At 43.8% G+C, this 23,524-nt stretch overlaps 2 protein-coding genes across 4 annotated transcripts; one reads left to right on the forward strand and one right to left on the reverse strand.

Annotated features, from left to right (window-relative positions):
- On the reverse strand, positions 1-10,631 carry PSMD13 (proteasome 26S subunit, non-ATPase 13). The gene is made up of 13 exons (XM_067543649.1): positions 10,400-10,631; positions 9,011-9,089; positions 7,883-7,917; positions 7,745-7,800; positions 7,298-7,341; positions 6,916-7,002; positions 5,674-5,845; positions 4,959-5,038; positions 4,747-4,872; positions 3,900-3,962; positions 2,616-2,696; positions 2,023-2,139; positions 1-775 (listed from the first exon to the last, which is right to left on the reverse strand). The coding sequence occupies exons 1-13, from the start codon at positions 10,492-10,494 to the stop codon at positions 680-682; spliced, it is 1,131 nt and encodes a 376-aa protein (XP_067399750.1). The 5' UTR covers positions 10,495-10,631; the 3' UTR covers positions 1-679.
- A 2,456-nt stretch (positions 10,632-13,087) lies between these two features.
- SIRT3 (sirtuin 3) lies at positions 13,088-23,403 on the forward strand. 3 transcript variants are annotated; one of them, XM_067543652.1, is made up of 8 exons: positions 13,088-13,312; positions 14,367-14,550; positions 15,856-16,056; positions 16,814-17,046; positions 17,205-17,305; positions 17,551-17,712; positions 18,363-18,572; positions 20,249-23,403. In XM_067543652.1, the coding sequence occupies exons 1-8, from the start codon at positions 13,237-13,239 to the stop codon at positions 20,267-20,269; spliced, it is 1,188 nt and encodes a 395-aa protein (XP_067399753.1). In that variant the 5' UTR covers positions 13,088-13,236; the 3' UTR covers positions 20,270-23,403. The 3 variants fall into 3 exon arrangements, with proteins under 3 accessions (XP_067399753.1, XP_067399754.1, XP_067399755.1); XM_067543653.1 differs by having other exon boundaries at positions 15,859-16,056; XM_067543654.1 differs by lacking the exons at positions 13,088-13,312; positions 14,367-14,550; positions 15,856-16,056 and having other exon boundaries at positions 16,919-17,046; positions 17,205-17,291.
- Positions 23,404-23,524: the final 121 nt, after the last annotated feature.

The raw sequence follows: 23,524 nt of genomic DNA on the forward strand, positions 1-23,524 counted from the left end.
AAGAGGGAAGGCAGAGAAGTTTATTCCAGCAATACTGCTGCACCACACTTCAGAATAAAGTGTTCATTAAAGACAAAAATAAACCCAAAAAGGATAAAAAAAGCAAATGCACTAAATTAATTTTATTCCTGGGAAACCCATTGATGGAGCGAGCAGCTCCCTCTACTGCCAACTGGGGGTAGATGGTCTTGGTAATGCTGCCTTTGAACTGTTGGGAGCAGGGGCTACAGGGGAGAAGGCCATGCTCCTTTGACTCTAACCACCACATCAACAATGCCTGATAGCAGAAATATGGCATCTCTCTCTAGCACAGTTTAGGACAGAAGCAGCCAACTACTGGGCTAATGACTCTACCATGTAGCCAGCAGTACCCTCCATGCAATAGTTTGACACTAAGACTGATTCAACCACCATTATGGAGCCCTTACCCCCTTGATGACAGTAGGATGGGAGCTCCTATGGTCAGTGCTAGTAGACAATTGGCGCACAGGGAATTCCTGATTTAAGCACCAAAGGGTTACACAGTAAAGGCCACTTCTCCTCTGTACAAGCATCAAAAAGTAGGTCTTCCCCATCTCCCCTAGCCCCCCTTTAATATAATTCTGTACAGAGTCAGTGGTCTAAGCACCACCAGTTTCAGCAGCAGCAAGAGTTATTCACTCAGGCAGTGCATGATCTTCTATGTTAGGATATCGTGGGCTTGATGTTCCACCAGCATTTCCATGCTTCTTACATCTGTGCACCAGAATTCTAGACGGTCCTTCATCCCCTTGATCTGGAAAGCAAATTCACAAAAGCTTTAGGAGCTGAGACACTGAAGGGGAAAAGTAATTGCACCACCCCATGAATGGGCACTGGAGTGACAGTGGGCATGCTGCACACTAAAATCAACTTATTTGAAGCAGAAGATTTCACATCACATCCACTGCATTTAAAGGTGGAACATGAAAGCCGACATGGCTAATTAGAGGCAGGGCCACAGGAAAAGCATTAGCAAGAGTAAACCAATTCAACACGGGACATTAAGATCACAAACAACCTCAAGGTGTGGTGTGATAGGAACTCAAGAATCTAAGTATTTGGGTTTCTGAGAAAGCTTTTAGAAAACAAATAGAGGGAGGCAATTTTAAGGGAGAATCATTTTAAGTTTTGTAAAATGAAGCAGTCTGTCAGCTGCAATGTTGTGTCATTAGGACAGCAATGTGCATTTCAGCTTCGCTCAAAGCAAAGTCAAACATTATCTTCCTCTCCCACGACAAGTGTTTTTCATGGATTAAATATTTTTACATCTGGAAGAAACTATTCAAAGAGTTCTTAACTTTCTTGTTACATGTTCGTTATGGGAAAAACTGATAAATCATGGAAGTAAGGGATGGTACAGACACAAGGTCTTCTAGCCATCCACCTCCTAAGGCAGGATTGTTATCTATAGCATGTTCTAATATCTTATAGGCTCCAGTGATGAGGTACCACCACTGGGAGATTATTTAAGTCTTAACCTTTCTTCCAAAGTTAATTCCTGTGAAATGTAAGATCTCAGATACACAGGATGTGCAACATGGCATAGTTATTAACCTGGAACTTTAAGTTTTCATTTCATTAAATTTAAATGTTACATTAACCTAAGGCTTTGTAAATTTATATACATATATTAATACAAGTGCGCATCTGTGATGCGCCTATTTTTTGCATGGCCCAAGTCTCAGAATCTCAGACACACTTCATCCATCATGTTCCCAAGGAAGGTTTGCGAGTAGCAATTGCAGAGCACTGTTATGGTTATCTTGGCTGAAACCAAGATCTTGTTATTTTGTGAAGGGTGAACACTATAGGAGAACTTTTCAAATAGTGCTTTCCTTTTGAAAGTGGAACCTTTGCTAACTTCTCCATACCACCGCAAGACATGGGCAGGGCCAAGGTCTGAGAATTATAATCTCATTAACAACTCTCATGTCAGTATTCAGGCCAATCACAGATAGAGAGGAAAGTGAATTACCACTGGTTAAGTATTTCAGTTATTACCTGCTGTAAATCCAGCACACGCGGTTGGACCCATGTCATGTGCACTCTCTTATCCACTTCATCAATACTGCCCTTTACCAACCCTACTGAGAGAGCCTTCATCACCAGCAGTTCCACCTGAAGGTAGGGAGAAAGGAATTAAGAACCACTCACTTTTCCCAAAGACTTCCAATTCTTTTAAATTGAGTGATCTTAAACCCAGTCATTAAACTACTGTTTGCCACACCACAAAATGAAATTGAAGAGTGGCACAAAGCAACTATTTTCATGACAGATCACTCTGACCAATTAGGCAGCACTTTTTTAATTTCTGTGGATCCAGATGTTTTCATACTGTGCAAGCTTGTTCTACCAAGAAACATGAGGGCCACATGTATCGGAAACATAGGGCAGGAGATGGCAATTTATTCCTCTTCTACAGCCAGAGGATTCTTCACAGTTAATCCCCTAACAAACATTAACGCAGTGAATTTTTTCCTCCCATTATTTTACAACATATAGAAGTGAATCTGTTCAGCAGATGCTGTTAGGAACCTCACATTCAAGTTACTTATTATCATCATCAGCTCAATTAAAACATTAACATAACTCACCTCATTCACTGTGACTTTGGCACTTTTAGCAATCTCTTCAAAAGTGAGCTGTCTGTGATTGGCTGGTCGGGTGAAAGTCATCTAAAGACAAGCAGAAAATCAGCACTCTTAAGACTTCCTCTCCCAAGGTGTATAGAGTCTTCCTAGGATTGTGTTCCAGAAGCCACACGGTATGTTTATACAGCAATTAAACACCCACGGCTGGTCCAGTTCAGCTTACTTCAGTTCCAGGGGCTTAGGCTTTAATGCTGTAAAATTGCTGTGCAGATGTTCAGGCTTTGGCTGGGGTTCAAGCTCTAGGATCCTGGAAGGTGGGAAGGTCCCAGCGCCCAGACTCCAGTGTCAGGCCAAACATCTACACAGCAATTTTTAGCCCAAATTAGCTGAGCTGGGCCATCCACAGTCATACCACACATCTTTTATTCCAGTGTCCACAACCCTCAGACTCAAACCTGATCTCTACCTGTGAAAAATCAGAGGCTCTGACAACAAGAGCCAACAGCAGCTAGTTCTCCCTCTATTTTTTAAAAAAGACTTCTTTATTGAAGATGCTAATGTAAGTAGCGTTCAATTTCCCCCACCTACCACTCCAAACAGCAGGATCCCTAGGAAACAATCCCTCAAAGACAAAGTAGATTCTAATCCTGATGACTGAAATTCTCCATGCATATCATGTTATTGGCACAACTGAAAGTGCTTAAGGCTCACAAGACCATCTCATAATGAAGCACTCCATGTGTAAAACAATTATACTTCAGACCGACAGAGCTTATTTAAGCCATTCTACCAAAACTGCAGCTGGGACTTGTATATAGAAGGAATTCCAGGACAAGCATTTCTGTGTCTTAGACTTTAAAGGATTTCCTTGTAGGGATAGGGTTTTCAACACATATCCACTTGAGGCTAGAACTTGGGCTGTTCTTTAGGCAGTTTTAAAGTTATGTTGGGACATACTTTAAGAGCCAACCCTTCAGGCACTGTCTTTGGAAACATTACATTTTTGGCTCTTGCTGTCTCTTACTAGTATTCATTGGCACTTTTCTCCAGCAGCACTTGTCTTTGGGCATCACCAATAGGCAAAATCATGTAGTGCCACGATTAGTGATTTATATCTAAAAAGCAACTATATAAATTATCAGTGAACTGAAAGCACCATGCACACAGCTCTCAACTCACAAACAGAATCTACTTGGACACTACAGGAAAATTAATTGCGGTGCCACCTTCCAGAGCCATACAACTGACAAGGGGGATGCCCTATCAGGGTTTCAACTAGCAGCTTACCTCCATGAGGCAAAGCAGCTGGATCTTCTGCAGGAGAAGTGCTTCATTCGCAGCCAGGTCTGGCTGTGAGAGAACAAAAACATTAAGCTCTATGAATAAACTTTTTTTTTTTTTTCCCCCTCCCATTTCTTTATTTTATTTTATTTTTTTTAAAGTCATATCCCATGCACTAGAAATGGGCCGCACAGAGGGTAACTACCCTCTCCCTTGTCTTGCTTCTGTGCCAAAAAGCCTTGGATTCAAACCCAACACCGGCTGAACACTCCACATAGCACTATCAAGGAGGTGATGTACTATTAAATACCATCCTCTGCCTGATATGTAAAATCATGGTCCTTAACTAAGGGCTGTCTAGGTGGACTATATCAATACGGCAACGACTCTCAGGAATCTTAGCTTCCTGAATAATCACTGAAATATTAATATAGAAAGTCATTACTCTCCAGTGTGTTTCAGGAATGTGTTTTCCATAGTGCCTTCAGAATAATACTTAAGTGCACCCCAAGTAGAGTTAGAGAGGCACAGCAAGAGACCTAGCAAACCCCATGAAGTCTTCTGTTCTCATTTCCTTGGATACAGATGGCTCTTTCTTCTCCTTCTTCCACCCTTTATATTTCCTTTCATTTATTTATTTTAATATAATAAAGTTCTGATGGGAAAGTGCAGTTTAAAATGTTATGGTTGAGATTTTACATAGACTGAAGTCAGGGAAACCAGAGTTATGGGTTCTATATTATCCTTAACTCTGCCCCTTTATACTCCTACAGTATTTTTGTATTCTAGCAGATGTCTGTGCGTATACCAGGGCACCATGAAGTCATGTTGTGTTTCCCACCTCACTCCTCACCTGCTGTCCCCAGGCTGTCTTCAGAGCCTGGAATTTCTCTACATTGCCACTATTGAAGGCATAAAGTGTATCAATCAGCCACTGTCTGTCTGTATTTCTCAAGGACTCCAACACAGGATGCATGAGCTGTAATAAATCAGGCAGGACAGTGTTATTGACAGGCTATAACCAATTTCCACTACTCAACAGCTGACAACCCAGAATCTACTTACCAGCTCCCCAAAGTTATAAACTCCTTCTCCTAGGAGTCCTGCCAGCCCCAACGTAAAGGCTCTCTCCTGTTGCTCTGATACTGCAAGGCAGAACATTGTGGATAAAGTGACAGCTTCGACCCTACTGCTCCTTCCTTTTCAGTATATTTATATCACCACCTTCTGATTTTGTCATCCTCACCTCCACTTTAACTCAAGACTGTAAACCTGATCAAATCTAATCTTAATTCAAGTGAAATGCAATGCCCTGCCAATACTGGATGCTGCAAAAACCCGTGTATGACAGAAATCCACTCAGCCGCAGTCTGAGTGGTCCGAATTACTGGAGGTCACTGATCTACTTGCAGCAGAGGCCCCCCCAAGGTGGAAATGCAGAGGAATGCTATCACGTATCTTCAACCATATCAACTACACAAAGGAGATCAGAAGAGTTGGGAAACTATCATTTACTCTCCCCTACCTTACCGACAAAGCGGCCCTAAACCTAATCCCTAAACATCTTGGGCAGCAGAGCCCTGAGATGAATGAACAAACAAAATTCATCTCTCTGGGTGGACTCTACCAGAATAATGGCAGAGTTATATAAATCAACAATGTTGAGGAAACCTAAATTTCCCTCAGTGCCCACAGCTAGACTACACTGGTGGAGTAGGCCAGGTCTGAATGAACATGGGAACTGCAGTTCCTGATACCTGACATAAAGAGGCAGACTTACCTGGCAGATCCTTGACATCGATACAGCCCAGGAACCTCAGTGCGTCCTTATAGTAAGAGGCATGGTTCCCAATTGTCTGGTAGTACTTGCTGGAAAGGTCGTAGAAACGGCTATGAACAGATGTCACCCCAGGGAGATTGTTCAGCATCTCCTCAACATCCTCTATTGTCTCCTAGAGAAAGGTGGGAGGCAGGCTCTTAACATATAGACATTTTATACACACACTGTACTTTCCTCATCTATTTTAGTCAGTCTTGCAAGGTAAAGCGTATCACAAATTAAATTCACACATTTGGTACAAAAAACCCATCCAGAACGAATCAGATGAGAGTGCAGCTGAAAACATTAGTAACAGCATTTGAAACAAAGCAAGACAACTCGCTTCCTACCAAAAATCTCTTCCATATTTACAAACACTGATCTGCGAATGCACCTCATGACCTTCAAAACTTCATATTTCCACTAATACTAGAATGTGAACAACTGAGATCTCCATTCAGCTCACCTTGGTGAAAATAATGAATCATAACTTTGCCTATTATAGAAATGTAGTGCTGGAAGAGACCTCGAGAAGTCTTCAAATCCAGCCATCCATGCTGAGGCCAGATCAAGTAAACTTAAGACCATCCCTGACAGCACTTGTGCAATCTGTTCTCAAAAACATCCAGTAATGGAAATTCCACAAACCTCCCTTGGAAGAATTATCTATCAAAGTGGGTTCCTCTTACCCAAACTCTCCAACCCCAGTTATAATAAAGATCAGTAAGCAAAAAAAAAAAAAAAAAAAACCCGCAAACAAACAAATACCAACATGTCCAATCAAGCTAAATGAAGGGATACACAATACTTCTTAGTTCCTTGCCAAACCACATACATGATGCTAAATTCATAGGACCACCCCGAAGCTGCAGTCCAAAACACAGAAAAATGGTGACAGAGTCATAGACCTCCAGCACTAGAAGTTTAGGTCACTAGCACCTCAGCTAAAGGAACAACACAAAGTAACAGCCAGTGTTATCAGAACTAAGCAAACACTTTCCAGTCTTCCAAATAGAGCTGGATATCCAGGAGACCTGCCCATGGTGGCTAAGAGAGGTTACAGGGGAACTTAATTCATAAAGTTCAATAGCAGACATACAAAGAGAGGGGCTGCCTCTAAAGGCGGAGCAAATGCTGAAATATATGGGCATCCAGATTAAATGAGAGTGCTCAGACAGAACCTAAGTGCCAACATAATCTCACCTTTGTGACCTGTAGGTCCCCAATGTTTAACTTCAGAGCCCCGATGGCTGTTTTACATAGAATCACGGCCTCATCACTGCTTTTCACCTGCAACCGCAACACAATTACAAGTCAGAGAACCATAACTGTTCCAGCCAAGAAGGCAACTACTGGCATTTAAAGCATAACTAGTGTTATTTTAGTTAGGTTTCATTTCTTGCTGTGTTCCCACACCCAACTTCATGGTGGCTTGATCAGAGAATTGTATGAACTGAAGAATGTGCCTTTTTCAATATAGACACAGATGTAAACATATCTGCCTGCACAGACCTACATGTACATGCCAAATACAGCCATTTTACTTAACTGTGTCAAAATGAAAAAACTTGGATTTCACAAATACCTTTTCTCGAGTTTTTTCCAGGAAAGTAAGGGCCACATTGGGATCTAACATGGAGCAAGAAGGAAACCACATTAAAAATCCAAAAAGCAGAATATTTGAACGTACCACAAGAAAAGGTACCTTACCTAGCTCCACAGAACTCAGAGCCAGATTCTCAGCTAGTAAAAACCTTCATACCTCCACTGAAATAAGTGACCTATGCTGATTCACACCAGCTGAGGATCTGGTTCCATATACATCAGCCATCTCTCCAGCAAGGCCCCCTCTGCAGCAGTAATTTCACCATTAGTTGTAAAATTCTGTGAGTTTATGCTTTCTCCTTACAATATTGTGCAAACCAGCTGACTCATTTTCACACTGAAGTCTTAGCTATTGCCATCAGCCAGTTAAATCCTAGGCCTAATAGCCCTAAAAAGTCACCATGAATATACTAGGAAAGTTACTCACCTGTCATTTGTCTAACTACATGAAGAATGATCTCTACCAAGGACAAAGGGTTCACCCTGAAATGAACAACATGTTATCAGAACAGTTAAAATTAAGAGTGCACAAGCTATAAACTTATGTAGAGTTAGTCAGTCTCACCTGTGTTCAAACTCACTGATGAAGTTCTCATAAAGCTATAGTTGGTAAAAAAAATTGAGAGAGACAGTTAGTGACAGGAGAATATTTGATTTGAGTTAACCAATCAACTTGCCCATCACTGCACATAAACTCTTCCTTCAAACAAAGGAATTTTGTACTCATAGGTGGAGAAGGTCGAAAATGCACTGACACTAGACTACAGAAACCAAAAATTGCTCATCTTATAGGAAGCAGGCTCCAGGATCTTCACCCACAACTGTGGAGAATGATTCACCAGTCAATAAAGTCATGACAAGTTGCTACAAGACTAGACTCTACCCAAGAGGGGGTTAACTAGGTCTGTTTACCCCTCTCCGGTGTGAGGGGCTGCTATTCCACTAGGTATCTATGCAGTCAATAGAAGCCTAGCTCTTTCAGACTTCTTTACATCACTAGACTCTAAACATGCAGAGCATATCCAAAAGTTCACAGCTTTCCTCACTGATGTCAATGTTCTTTTGGTGAATAATAATTTGATATAAAAATGCAAAGGAGAGGGAAATGAGCAGAAATGAATCACAGGAGAACCTAGATTCATGTAAGTTCAGATATTTGTGTGCTGCATTCTTAAAGATGACAATATACCTAACTTGAAAGAGAAATAAAATCAGCACTGTTATCGGAGTTTGTGAACTCTCACGAAAACCTCTCTACACGCACATTTTTAATCCCTTTGTTGCCAAAACGAAATAAAAGCCTTAAAAAACAAAACAAAAGAACCAGACTAAGACCTTTGAAGAACTGAAACTCATTTCATTCCATTCCTCACATTACAGCACAATCATTTTATTTAACTCATTTCAAGCTTTAGAATTGTTATAAAACATGACCAAATTATGCCCAAAGCCTGCATATAAGATCCAATCCATAAATTTATAATACTAATAAATTGTATCTATTTTTGCACATTTTCAAAAAATATTCAGATACTTCCAGACAGATGGTGTGCAGTTAGGAAGTTTTAAAGCTTATTTTCCAATTTCACAATGCTTTGGCAAGGCCTTTGCACACTTATTTTATATCAGCTCAAGAATGCTCACACAGTCATCTTTGCACTGACACTTGCTTAAGAATAATCAACCAATTCACCTTAATGAGTCCATCTCCTTTGGCAAAGCAGGGGTCTTGCACAAAGTCCAACACCTGCAGAGTCAGCTGGTGCCAAAGTCTGAAAAAAAAAAAACAACAACCAAAAACAAAGAAAGCAGTGGCATCAGCAAGTATTAACACAACAAGCAAAAGCTATCCGACTGGACACCTACTGAAATGTAGAGGCAAACATAAAACTAATTTTAATTAATCCATAAAGATAATATAAAGGGTCATTTAGGATTCAATTCAGCACTAGTTCTGGAAAAGTTAAAGACTTCAACTGGCTAGGGACAGCTATTCTAGACCAGAGTACAATTAAAAAATATGTTGTTCAACCTTTTCCTCATGTGAAATTCAGAGCAGTAAAAACTGAGTGCTTGCTTTCAGAGGTAGGATCATAACACTGTATACTCTACAAAAGCATTTGTTCAAAGGATCTCAAAGCACATTAGAAGCATGAATCAACACCCATAACATCCTGCAAGGGAAAATATTACTTTCCTCATCTTACACATGAAGAAACAGGCAGCAAGAAGTCACAGGTGAACCACCAAACTCTAGCCTATTTCAAAACCCTGTCATCATTTTTTAAATAAGCTGAAGCATGGTTTCATGTTCTACACCCATTACTCAAGCAGAGTCAATTTTGTGTTTTAACAATCAGTTTCCTGTATTTTAAAATTGGTTTCTCTCTGCTGTTGCTCTGAACAAGGCCAACGAACAGGTGACAATCACTAACAGAGAAACAATTCAACTATCTACGAAAGGCAGTGAAACAAAATAGAACTGAAAAAGCAGAGAAAACCATCTCTAATTGACTACAATTATCTTAGGTGTTATTTGTAGCTGCTATAGATAAAAGACATCAGACAAGTGTGGTTTCTAAGTTGAAGATGTCTTTCAATAGGACATTGACAGAAGAGTACCGGGTCGCATTATTACCATTTCTTGAGCATCACCCTTGCCTGTAACCCATTTACAGAGAACACGTCAGAGCAAAGGGGCATTTCTGATGCTGCGCTTAACCCCAGAGATACGTACACAGGAGTTTGGGCGGGGGGTGGGGGGGAAGAGATGTGTCTGTGTCTGCACAGAGATGCAAGATTTGCTCCCTTGTGTGTGGGGGGGGGGTCCCCAAGAGAATGTGGGGGATTTCCTGGCGGAAGAGGGTCAGACCCCCCCCCCATACCAGCTCACGGGAGCAGCACTCATGCAAAGCGCTGGAGCCACCCAGGACCGGGGCACAGCCCACTGCCTGCTGCTCCCAGCTCGCCGGGGGGGAGGGGGGGGACGGAACCACCACCACCGCCGCCGCCGCCGCCCCCCCCCCTCCAAGGAGCAGCCCCCGCCGCCCCGCTTCCCTTGGGCCCGGGCCCCCCCGCTCACTTCTTGGTGTAGAGCTCCTCCAAGCGGTGCCACACGGCGGCCTGGCCCGGCCCGGAGCTCTGGCTCTGCTGCAGGAAGCCCGGCACGTCCTTCATGATGGGGGCGGGCGGGGAAAGGGGGGGTGAGACCGGGGCGGGGGGGAGCGAGCGAGACGCGGCGACCCCAAGGAGCAGGAGGCCAGGCCAGGCCGCCCTGCCGCTGCTGCTGCTACCGCCGGAAATGCACACTCACTTCCGGTAACTCTCCCCCCCCCCCGCCTCCTCTGTCAAGCGCGGCGGGCGGCCGGGCGCGTGGAGCATGACGGGTACCGTATGGCCCCGCGTAGTGCATCCCCCCGAAACCCCGCCCTCGAGGGGGAGGAGCCGCCGCGCGGCCTAGATCAAATGGCCTAGCGCGCGGAGCTCCCTGGTGGCCATGGCAACAGCCGTGGCCTAGAGGCCTAGTCTCTGGGGCGCCGAGCCTCATGGGAGTTGCCTTGGACGGCTGACACCCCCCTCCCTCCCCAGCCCCAGGGAACGTGCCACGGGCTCCAGGGGGGTGGACACAGGCAGCACAAACCAAGGGCATGGGTGTTTCCCTCTCCACCCCTCTCAGCCCACCTGCCCTCCCAGCACCAAGCAGGGCCGGAGGGGCTCACGCCGACCCAAAGTGCCCTCAGCCTCAGCCACCACCGTGCCCTCGTGTCCCGCCCAACCAGCGCGGAGCATCGAAGCACCACGGCGTGGAGGCGTCGTGTCCTAGTGCCCCGATGTCTGAGAGCGCCCCAGACCTGCCAGGGACACCTCACTGACACTGCTTTGGGGTCCGAGACTCAGGACTCTCCTGCCCCAGTGAAACATGCGTTAGGGCATTCAACAGTGCAGTCCTTCGCCCTTAACCTCCCTCCCCCCCAGAGTGTAGCCAATAGATGCTGGGGGTGCTACTGCACCCCCTAGCTTGAAGTGGTTTCCATCATATACCAGGTTTGGTTTAATGGTTCTCAACACCCCCACTATACAAATTGTTCCAGGCCCCCACATCCCGAGTGTAGTAATCTGGACCATTGGTTCTGTTTAGCAAACCAGTGTTTCTCAAAAGCCCTGAAGGATGGTGCACCCACCAGTGCATGCAGTGTGTAAGTGCAGGGGTCACAGACCTGCTACCCTACAAAAAATAAATCTGGGCTGCTGCCAGGTGCACTTTACGCGCTGTCTTACCAAAGCTGCTGCTTCCAGATTTTTTTTTCAGACTACTTTATGCACTGACACGGGAGTACCACGTTCTTATCTTCTGTCCCTGTCCAGTGGGTACTCTGCTCTGAAGGCCAACCATCACCTTGAAGATGATTGGAAGTAATATTAAAATAAACAAATTGTAGTGTTTTTACTTGAATTCCCATGTTTCCCCAGCTGTTGGGGAGGTGACCACACAGAGATAGTTAGTTGCTAAAAAGAAGGAAATCCTAGTGTATTTATTCACAACTGAATGGATGGAGGGGAGAGTACACTCATGACATCTGTGGACAAACACAAAGATTCTTGGAAGGGCAACAAATACTGTTGATGACAGAATTAAAATAGAGTAAGAGCTAAATAAATTTTTTAAATGGCATAAAATCAGTAAAATAAAGTTCAGCAATTTCACATAGGGAGGAATAATTAAATACACAGGTTTTCATTGAGACAATAATGGCTCAGCAATAGAATCACAGTTGCGGATCTCTGAGTAATTTTAGTAGATGATAACATGGATAGAAACCAATGCAAGGGGAGCTATTGAGGCACTGATAAATGGATCAATAGGCTGCCTAATTTCAGACCTAAATTAGGAACAGTAACACTGATACCTGAATGATAGTAACAGTGACCAATAGTACAGTATGAGGGCACTCCATGGCTGGAACTGTCACCTTTCAGATTAGATAACATCAAGGTTCAGAGCACTCATGGTCATGAAAGATCCAGGGCACATTTTGAAAGATTTGGTGTTAATTACAATGTCCTGGCCACTTTCCCATCCAGGATATTACATCTTGCAGGACCTATACTTAGTATTGTCAACCCTAAATGTTCAAAAATCATAAGCTGGGCCCCCAAAATCATGAGAGTAAAAAAGAACATTTAGGTTTCTTTTTAGTTGACTTCTGGTTTTGGGGCCTTTAGGGTGCACTCAGGTCAGATTTTAAAGCTTTTTCCCACTACCAAGAGGGCTAGAAACATACTTTAAAAGAAAAAAAAGCTGAACGTTCATCTCATCACTTGTCTCCAGCAGCAGGGGTTGATCAATTATTGTGAGACTTGCAATAAAATCCTAAGAGTTGGCAACTCTTCCCCCTGCAGTAGTAATGGGAAAAGCTATTAATCATTCCTTGACCTAAAAACACTGTTGCATAGTGTAGCTAGAGAATGAAGGCTGCTGTGCTCTTCTCCATTTCAGTGGTTAGATGTATGATCCCTCTATACAGTTTGTATAACTGACAGCTAAGTGACAGCTACTAGAAAAATACAAGCGATGATTATTCTAGTGTGAGCTGCTGTGGGCTCTTCTATTACAGACATTATGGTAAAGACCTTCTCAGCTGTTATGCCTGGCTCAGGATCACCATCAGCAAACAGAGTGGTGCTGCTTTGCCCTGTGCCCTAGATTCCCCCTTCTCCAGCCCCAGATCATTAGTGCAGCAAGTCCAAGGGGGAGACAGGAGACGGTGACAGCCCCTTGCCAGGCTCCCTGCAGCTAGAAAGGCATTTAGTCGCCTGGGTGTATAAAGAGAAAAACAGGGAAGCAGCCACAGCAACCTCACTCCTTCTCATCCACCTGGCATAAGTCTCCACTTTGGGCTACAGTGCAAGTGAAGGGGAATGAGCCTGGGGTTATTGTTCAGAGTCCCAGCTACTGGAAATGTGTTTCCTGGTGCGAGTCTTCAGGGATTCACAGGTAAGCAGCCAGTGGCAGTGCTAGCCTATTGGAGGCCCTAAACGGGAATCTTTTTTCGGTCTCCTTCACACACAATAAAACAGGCAAGTTTTTATGAAAATAATAATAAGCAAATAGAGGCCCCTCTTGAGCTGCTTGGGGCCCTAAGCAATTGTTTAGTCTGCTTATGCCTAGCACCTGCTCTGTAAACAGTGTATTCAGGGGGAAGGAAATTATCAGAGGGAGCGGGACAGCAGGTTTTGGGAAGACTGAAGATCAGAGGGAGGGGAATGGCAGGGTGAGTTGGCTGACAAAGTTCAGAGGTGACTGGGGGAGACTGGAGTGGATTGGGCAGCAGAGTTCAGAGGCAATTGGGGAGAGCAAAATAAATGAGCCTGTAGTGTGGCAGGGGGGCAGAGTGGAGTGAGTGAGCTTCCTGGTAGTTTGGAGGTAGGGCTGGGGAGATCAATGTCAGTGACATGACCTACTTTATATGGCAGAATGTACGTTAAATCTGTAGCCATATCTGTCTGGTGTCGGGCTTTTGGCCTGAGTCTCAGGCTTTTCAGGAGTTTCTCAGTGATAGAGCCAGGCACTGAGGTGCTGAGTTTGCATGGCATGTGGGACCCCAAAGCCACCTGCTTTGCTTGTACCAAGTATGGTGTTAGGAAGCTCTGTGAATATGGAGGTGCCATCTTTTGGATGACATGTAAGAGTGATAGAGAGACAAGGTGGGTGAGGTAATATTTTTTACTGAACTAACTTCTGTTGGTGAGAGAGACAAGCTTTTGAGCCATATAAAGCTCTTCCTCAGGTCTCCCTCACCCACAGAAGTTAGTCCACTAAAAGATACCACCTCACTCACCATGTCTCTCTAAAATCCTGGGACCAACACAGCTACAACTACACTGCATGTAATAGTGATGTCACTTGTAATGCCATAATTCCTGGTAAATGCACGAAGCTGACTGTTTTTTTCATAATTCTGGATAGATTCCTTTTTATCGGTCACCCCTGGCCCTGCGTCTCTAACGGACTGTTGTCAGCTGGTCTAAGTTGTTATCTTTTGTTTCAGCATGGACGAATCTCTGGATATGCAGTCAGAGAGCTCATCCTAGGAGGCCCATTGGCTCCATGGGAGGCAGAAATCTTCCCCTAGCTTCTCTGGAATCTGGCTTTATCCCCACAAGTGGAACTTCCCTGCAGAGAGGGCTTTTGAAATGCCATGGAGAGAAGATGGCAATTGCCTGTGGAGTGAGGTACAGCTGTTTTATCATTTCATGCTGTTCCTTGTCACTCTAGAGCACAATCCCAACAATCCTCCACAAACCAGGGCTCCATTATCTTGTGGACTCATCAGACTTTCTCACTGTCTCAGAAACACCCGACCCCAGGAAGGAGGACCTGAGGCTGTTATCATTAGATTTACTAAATACTGCAGAGAATGCTGAGAGCTTGGAGCTGAGAACAGTGTCCACCATCTAAATGCACAGGCTCCCTGTCTGGTTAGCCATGCTGCTGCAGTATCTGATGCCCTGGGAACTCTTTGAGAGTGGATCAAATAGCAGAGAGGCTTGTGATTTGTGAACAGAAATATTGGCCATTGCTAGAGATGAGACATCTGGTCTTGTGCTGCAAAGTCCATGTTTTTGTGAAGACAATGTCCATGGAGGCCACATTCAGTGATTCTGTTACCTAATAATCACCGCCACCATGAGTCACCAAGACCAGCAGCTCCCTCTGGGCTCTGCCCTCCTGTCTGGGTTTTGCCCTGATCATTGTCAGTGCCCTGGATGAGCAAACCTTGCTTAGGTTGTTTGGGGCAATATTCTTCCCATGTGATGGATGTAGATTCTTATTCCCTCTTCCGCACATAAGGCTGAGCAGTGATTCCATTAGGTGTCTGCCATCAGCACATGTACTCTACTAAGGGGGAATTCTTGGTGGGAGTCAGGGAGGGCTGAGGTTTCTTCAGTCCTCAAACTAGGCAGCACTGTCAGAGCAGCACGGAAATGCAATCCTAAGTGCTTTCTGGTTGCAAACCAGGATGCAAAAGGGGCGCCCGTGTGCATTAGCCAAGGGGAATCGTATACTAATTTGCAGATTCAAAGCTCCCTTAATCCCAATGCCTTGTCCATTATCCATCCAAGTACACTCACAGAGGTGTTGTGATGCTTAATGTCTTATTTAAATTGAAAACATCTCTGGGGGAAAGACTTATTTTTTGTTCCGTGTTTGTGCAGCACCTACCACAACGGGGTCCTGGTCCAGGACTGGGGCTCCTAGCTGCTACCACAATAAAATAATAGATAATAAATGTCTGTCAAGTGCTTTGATATCCTCATATGAAAGGGCCTATAAGTGAAAAGGCATATATTGTGCTCCTGGGGTCTTCATACTAACTGCTGCTATGTTTTCTCCCCTCAATTACCAAACAATAGCACATGAACCTACAATTTGAAAGATCAGCTCCTGTCTTCCTAGGAAACTTGGGATGTTTTGCTCCATCTGAGCAGCTGGAGTGAGTCCTTTTGTTACCTTCTGCGTTTTCTCTCTGCTCCTAGCAGGATCAAGGGGGCTAGACCTGTCTCCTTATCCACTGCTGCCACAGGCATCTTTGGAATTGGTAGAGGAGGAGGTGGCAGTGGGAACCAGAAGCTTACCCTGCAGGATGTGGTGGAATTAATTCAGAAGAAAGAGTGTCACCGGGTGGTGGTGATGGCCGGAGCTGGAATCAGTACCCCCAGTGGCATCCCAGATTTTAGGTAATACTTTGCCTTTCTCATAGATGTTTATCTGTGCCATGCCAGAGCTGGAATTGGTGATAACCCAAACCTAGATAACACCTGGGGTCTGCCACTCACCATTCCTCTCTTTCTCTCACTAATGCTAGTTTGTGCCAGGCCAGCGGCATTCAAGACTTCATTCAAAACCACTGTGTCTGCTGCTTCTCCTTCTCTGGCCTGCTTGGGTAATGCCAAAGTTAAGATTAGTGCTGCCATCAGCAATCCAGACTCCATTTGACACTTTGGTCCGGATCCTCAGGTCCAGATGAGCTGCGCTCATTGCTTGATTTCACCTCTGCACTCCCCCAGTTCTGGGGCTGTCCAGAAGCCAGTCTGGCCCTGGTGTAAACCAGATTTGGAAAAGGGGCCACTCTGCCAGCCTAGCATCACCGGAGTACAGTGCACTCGCTGTGGCCCTTCCTACCCTTAGCAGATCCTGAACATGCCTCATACACCAGGGATCTGGGATTGGGTGGCATAATGGCAGTTATGCCAGTTTGATATCAGCCGTGAGTTTCCCCTTACATACAAGGGAAATCCTTGGCGGCCCACTTAAAGCTCCTTTTCCCTGCCTCAGTATCACAAATCAACCAGATTAGGGCACCAGAATCTGGCCATTCTCTCTCTTAGAGGTGCCATGTGTCATGCTCTAGTGGTATGCGTCTTTAGAAACATCTGTGCTGTGTTCATTTTCCTGTGGCATTCTGACTGATAGGCCCCTTGATCCCATCTGCAGGTCTCCTGGGAGTGGCCTGTACAGTAACCTCCAGCAGTATGACATTCCCTATCCTGAAGCCATCTTTGAACTTGCCTATTTCTTCCACAATCCTAAGCCCTTTTTCACTTTGGCCAAGGAGTTGTATCCTGGCAACTACAGGCCCAACTACTCCCATTACTTCTTGCGACTCCTGCACGATAAGGGGCTCCTTCTGCGTCTGTACACCCAGAACATCGACGGGCTAGAGAGAGGTGAGCATCCCCTTCCAGGCTCTTGTTAATGGAGTACAACGAAAAGACAAGGTGTGGTGGAATTCAAGAGCGGGGCTGTTGCACCATCAGATGAATTTGGGGCCAGCAGGTAAAATTTCCTTGTGGTGAGTTGATCTTCTCTTCATCTTGTGTTCAAGTGGCTGGGATCCCTCCTGATAAGTTGGTGGAAGCTCATGGCACCTTTGCCACTGCCACGTGTACCGTCTGTCAGAGATCCTACCCGGGTGAGGACTTCAGAGTGAGTAGCAATTGCAGGGACATCAACACGGACATCCGAAGCAAATTCAAAGGGGGCCTGCAGGCCAGTTTTCTTGTCCTCATGGCCAAGAGACAAAGTTCCTGTTTCAGGGAAATTTTTGTTTTGTTGTGATGTAATATAATGGCATATCCACGTGTGCTTGCGGGACGGGTGGGAGATGTGATGGTGGAATTGCTGCACTGCCTGGTAAATCCCATGGTTGCTGTTGGGTTTTCTTGTGTCAGGGAGATGTGATGGCAGACAAGATCCCCCACTGCCCAGTCTGCACTGGACTCATCAAACCTGACATTGTATTCTTTGGAGAGGAGCTTCCACACCGGTTCTTCCTGTATGTGACAGATTTCCCCATGGCAGATGTGCTCTTCATCATTGGAACCTCCCTTGAGGTCTGTGACATAGATAATGAGAGAGATATAGGGACATAACACTTCGGGACTCAAGGAAATAGTGCAAAATTGAACAGGGGGTTGAGAGAAATTGGGGGGATGACAATTCCGGGATCAGGAAAATGAAGAGAATGTGAGGACATAGGGTGAGAAGCAGGGTGCTCAGATGCTGTGGAAATGTGTATGGATATAGGGAAACAGAAGGGAGATAGATAAGGTCGATAGAGCTCAGGGTAAGGATGTGGGGATGTACATCTGGCATGGAAGAGATGAGTTTTGTGGATACTTGAGGAGGTAAGAGTAATAACGGGGTGGACTCTGCTGGAGAGACACCCACTGCCAATTCAGTGATAGGCCAGCAGAGGGTACAGTATAGCTTTTGTCTGGGATATTCCTCTCAGCTAGTTTGTCCAGGTTACGAGATTCAGTGTAAACTTTGTTATTAAACGCAGGGTCTGTGTAGTACAGAAGAGTCAGACTGAGATGTCTGGTGTGGTAGAACCTTCTGAGACCCTGCATTTTGAGTCCCTGAGGTTCAGTTTGTGGAATACAGTGAATTCACTTTGTGTAGGATAAGGACTCCCTTCTTGACCTCCACTCCTGGGATGAAGCTCTCTTTTTCTCTTTGCTCCTTGGTGGGGTTGTTTTAGGTGCACCCCTTTGCCAGTCTGGCAGATGCCGTCCGCAGCTCTATTCCTCGCGTGCTGATCAATCGAGACCTGGTGGGACCATTTGCGTGGCAGCCGCAGTACAGTGATGTGGCCCTGCTGGGAGATGTGGTCAGTGGAGTGCAGAAGTTTGTGGAGCTGATGGGCTGGAAGGAGGAGATGCAGGAGCTAATCCAGAGAGAAGCAGAAAAGGTATGAAGGGCTCATGGAGGTCTGGTGTCTCTCAACCTCTTCATTCTTTGTGTCAAAAAATATCGTAGTACTAACAGGTAATAGGAATAGAAATTCACATAGCAGCCATCTTCATGTCTACAATCTGTACGCAAGGGAGGGAACAAGAGCAAATTCCAAAGAAGCCGCTAGGGCATTTAGCAATGAATGCAGAGAGTTTATATCATGAGATAAGGAAGTAGCGAGGGTTGTTAAATACATTTCCAGCCTTTGCAGGTGAAGAGGATGATGGAAACTTGCCTAAGTCAGAGATCAGTTTATCAGAGCGAATAGATGTACAGTTAGGAAGAGCACAAGAAACAAAAGGGTTAGGGTTAGATGCATTTAAGAGACAAATCATCACAAACCTGATCCAAAGCCTAGTGAAACCAATGGAAACCATTGACTTCAACAGACCCCAAGTCCAGAATAACATGCACTCTGGGATGCAGACTGCAAAAGTTCTATAGAGATTCTGAAGGACTGGAAAGTTACAAGTATCACTCCCCATGACAAGAGAAAACCCCGACATGAGCCAAACTAAACTGCACGCATTAAAAACACAAAGAAGTGGTGGCTTTTTTCCTCCTCTCGGTTTTCAGAGCAGAGGCTGTAGTGAAGTTTCATAGTATTAAACTTCATTAATTTTACAAAATATTCACTGTGGGTCAGATCCTTAGCTTGTGTGAATTGACTTTACTCTCTTGATTTCAATGGAGATTCAGTGGAGCTAAACTGCTTTGTGCCAGCTAAGAATCTGGCACTGTAATTTTATTTCCTTCTGAAGTATTACTATAAATAAAATGAATCTATAATTGCCAAAATAAATCAAGTACATCAGTGTCATCATGTATTATCTTTGCTGTTTCATGGGCGTGTTCTCTTATTTGCTAATTTACAGAATCAGTTCATTCGCAATGGCTCTCAGTCATTTGTATGAAATAGTGAGGTTCTGCAGTCATCCCAGTTACTAATAGGAGTAAAATCATTTGTCTAGTCTGGCACTAATGAAATGCTAAGGGCCTAATCCTGTAAACCCTTACTCCTCTGAGAAGTCACATTGACACAGTTGGTCCTTTGAGATCTTCAGAAGAGATATTATAAAAGATCAAGTTATTAATTATTTTAGTTTACAATAACATTAACTAGGAACCATTAATAGTAGCATTTTATTTTAGTCTAGAGGAGCATTTAACTGCATGGATCAAACTCTCTGCTGGTGTAAATGGGCACAGCTCCATTGATGTCAGTATGGTTTTGCCCATTTACACCAGCAGAGAATTTGGCCCTGTATTTTTAAGTGAAGTGCTGTAAACGGACACGATGTTCTGTGGAGATCTCAGACCCCATTTTAACATTGCTGTTTCATTTCCCCCCATCTAATTATGATTTGTCTACAGAAGGGATGATTAGTCATTTGTCAGCATTTTTTGGGGGTATTTTTGATAAGCCATTTGAGGGTAACATGAGAGCAAACAGCCCTTCATGTTACCATTGTGCTGCTGTAACTCAATTAAACAAATCCAATTAATTGTGATATGCACCCACTTTTTCCTCACCCTGGCCTGTTGGCCTGAGTGAGTGTCACCAATTGAGCTGATGGACGCTGGAACATGTGAATCATGTTGATGAACCATGAACATTCTTTCTATTTTTAGCTGGATGCAAAAGACAAATAGGACAGCTGCCCTCCTGCTGCTGGGAAATGATGTTCACCTTGAAAAGGGGTAGGTGTCATCCCCAAGATAGTTGTGGAGAGGTTACGGAAGAAGAAGATGCTCTCCAGCTTTGCAGTGGCTAATTGATTAGAACTAAGAACTTGGGGATCACTGAGGACCCCTTTGGCTGAATCCAAGTGCCCTGCCACAATACAGAAAAGACTATCACATAAGTCTCTTAGCAAGTGAAGGCTGAATGACAGGCTGTGGACTGGCTGTTGCAGGAGACTTTCCCAATCTGACACCTCAGCGTGGGACATGTGCTCACTGAACTCTGGTTACCTCTACCTTTTCCTGTCTTTCGTTCTCCCAGATGACACATTTGGAGAGACTTTGCCTCTCTTTTTCTGTCAAATAGATCCTTCAACAGCTGTATAAACTATCATCTGAATTTATTATGCTCAATATTAGACTTGGCCAGAGCCTCATTTCCCTCCCACCAGAAATTCAGAATCAAATTTTCATAAGTGTCTTGTGAGTTTGAATGTCCCAAATTTTGGGTGCCCAACCTGAAATACCCTCGAGCGACCTGATTGTCAGAGGGTGAGTGCTCAGAATGTCCTGAAAATCAGGCCTATTTAAAGTGCTTCAAGTTGGGCAGCCAAAGTCACTAGTCACTTTTGAAAATGTTAGTCAATCTGTCTCATTCGAACGCTGCTGGGATAAGTACTCAGCTCCATCAAACAGGTTAATAGAAATTGTCCAGCTTCCTGCTCGTTGAAAGAGCAGGGTTTGATGCAAGCAGGGTTTTTGGGGTTTTTTTTAATTATTATTCTATTTTGTTGCAAATCTGTAGTGTTTATTATGATCTTTGTTAATCATGAGGAGAAAGGTGTCAATTTGTCTAGAGATGATGCCACTCCTGTTGCGCAAACAACCTTATGGGCCAGTTTAAGCTGTTGTTTGAATGGAACATGGTTTGATATCTGCACGATAATAATTATTATTATTAATAATAAGTGTTAATGCCTTTGCTGATGTCTACACAGGATATTTCAATGTCTGTTTCAAACATTTCCTGGTGTTAATGCTTTGATTGCACTTTCCCCAATTCTTTTCATCTACCCTATATTATCCTTCATTTCTCTTTATTAATCACTTAGCAGCTATTCACCCTCTAAATGCTGGCTAAGTTCCTTGCACAGATTTACAGCTCATTGACTGCTCCAGTTGTATGGAGCAGTAAAGGGTTTACTGTCTATTCACTGTTTTTCCAAGGGAGGGAATATTTGTCAGTACACCAGGATTATTTCCTCTTCAAAAACTGCCCTGGGATCACATCACAAACACTTTGCATAAATATGGTTATGGTTAATGCACAAGTCAAGGAATTTGGATGTAAGGTTTCCAAAATGACTGTAACTCTGTCTCTTTGTACATTTGTATCACTTTATATTGTGTGAACTTTTATGCCTTACTCTGTATGTGCAATGTGGCCAGGTTACGGTCGCTGTATGAACCCTAGCTTTGGATTATCTGTCTTCTATGCATTTAGAAACTTCAGGCCAAATCCTCAGCAGGTGTAACTCAACAGAGCTCCATAGACTTCACTGGATGTATGCTGATTTACACCAGCTGAGGATCTGGCCACGTCATTCCTACCATTGCAGTTAACGAGTTTTTTTGCCCTGGCACTTCTTTTAAATGGGGTCTGTGATTGAGCTCACATTCAGATGAACAGACTTGTTTATCTGAGTGTATGATTCAGATATATTTGAATGTTCTCACATGGCTGTGGGATCAGCCATTGAAACAAATGCCATTTGAATAGATAGCCTAAATAAAAGCAGAAGTGTTTATTTTACTTTGCAAAGCACCTAGCACTTAGCGTAGCTGAGCTCTGCCCAATGTTGCAGTTAACATTTTACTATAAAACAGCGTATGTTGCTTCTCAACCATATTCTGTGATACACGTCAAAGGTGTTTGTCCTCTTTGAAGACTTGCACCCCAATCCTGCAAAACTTTATCTTTATCCTGCACAAGCTTTACACATGTAGGCAGCTTTATTGAAATCAGTCGAACTACTCATATGTTTCACGTTAAGCACATGTGTGGGGCTTTTATGTAGGATCAGTGCCTAAGTCCATTGGAAGCTTGAGTTTTAAACATGACCTATTTCTGAGGAATTTGAACACAGGGGCATAGGCTGGGGCTGAGTAAAATACACCATATTTTTCTTTAATTTCTTGCTTGGGCGAGGTTTCTGTCAGATCTAACACTTTGAACAAGATCAGAGGTTTGCACTGAAAGTTTTAATTGAAAGTTTACTATCATTTTTAGCCAACTTCTATCTTAGAAAAATAAAATAAAATACAATGGCTTGGTCCAGAAACTTCGCACTTGATTTATCCTATTCTCCTCAGGGAGCCTGCTGTCTACTTGTAAAGTTTAGTGGGTTAATTTTTGAGTTATTCCAGTTTTTTTTCCATACCTCTAGGAACTCCTTGGAGTTTAAAAACTTCCACAAAATTCTTCAGTAGATGAAGAACTAAACTTGCATTTTTAAAGAAGTAAATCTCTAGCCTTTTTCTCTTGCAGAGGTGGCCTTTAAGATGTAAACCAATTGCTAAGGATTTTTAGAATTGTTTCCCTCCCTTAAAATTCAAAGTGGAAGACATTTTTAGGAACAATCCCAGATTCTCCAAGCCCCCCTGCTGCCTTCCACAGCTGCACCACTGGCCACCAGGGCTCACAGTCCACCTTGATTTCCTGGACCACAACTGTTTAGCAATAAGCCACAAAGCCCAACCCCATCCTCTCAGTACAGGAGAGTAACACTGCTATGCTTAACCTACTCATTCATTCAATATGCATCAGAAACCCCACTATCCACATACAAGCAGGTAAGCATTTAGCCCAGATCCACTCTACCAACGCTAGCTGTAAACCTCGTTCTGCGATTCAGGATATGCCCCTAGATATTCTACACAGAGCAGAAAAGGGAGCTGACGTACAAAATGCATTACTTATTTTTAATAGTTACAACCATTTGAAAAGTAATTGGAATATTTATCATGGTCCTATAGGTGCAGTACATATGGTGAGGTACAGAGCTAAAGTTATTAGTGGAATCTTAGCTTAGAATTTCCTGAATCTCAGCTGCTTAGTTTTTCATATTAAAACATTCCATGAAGTGTTTGGGGTTTTTTTGGTTAAGGTCTAGAAATAGTTTCAGCCGTAACTGTCTCTTAATGTAGCTTTTTATTTGGGAATAA

Source organism: Emydura macquarii, unplaced genomic scaffold (genome assembly GCF_026122565.2).
Source record: "Emydura macquarii macquarii isolate MOO-44397 ecotype Brisbane River unplaced genomic scaffold, CSIRO-AGI_Emac_v2 contig_960, whole genome shotgun sequence".
In the NCBI taxonomy this organism is placed as follows: domain Eukaryota; kingdom Metazoa; phylum Chordata; order Testudines; family Chelidae; genus Emydura; species Emydura macquarii.

Coding starts and splice junctions, on each gene's coding strand:
- PSMD13 (XM_067543649.1), bottom strand. CDS start 10,494: ATGAAGGACGTGCCGGGCTTCCTGCAGCAGAGCCAGAGCTCCGGGCCG. Junction 9,090..10,399: donor GAGGAGCTCTACACCAAGAA/GTGAGCGGGGGG, acceptor TTTTTTTTTCAG/ACTTTGGCACCAGCTGACTC. Junction 5,039..5,673: donor CGATGTCAAGGATCTGCCAG/GTAAGTCTGCCT, acceptor TCTGCCTTGCAG/TATCAGAGCAACAGGAGAGA.
- SIRT3 (XM_067543652.1), top strand. CDS start 13,237: ATGAGCCTGGGGTTATTGTTCAGAGTCCCAGCTACTGGAAATGTGTTT. Junction 17,047..17,204: donor CATCGACGGGCTAGAGAGAG/GTGAGCATCCCC, acceptor CTTGTGTTCAAG/TGGCTGGGATCCCTCCTGAT. Junction 18,573..20,248: donor TCCAGAGAGAAGCAGAAAAG/GTATGAAGGGCT, acceptor TTCTATTTTTAG/CTGGATGCAAAAGACAAATA.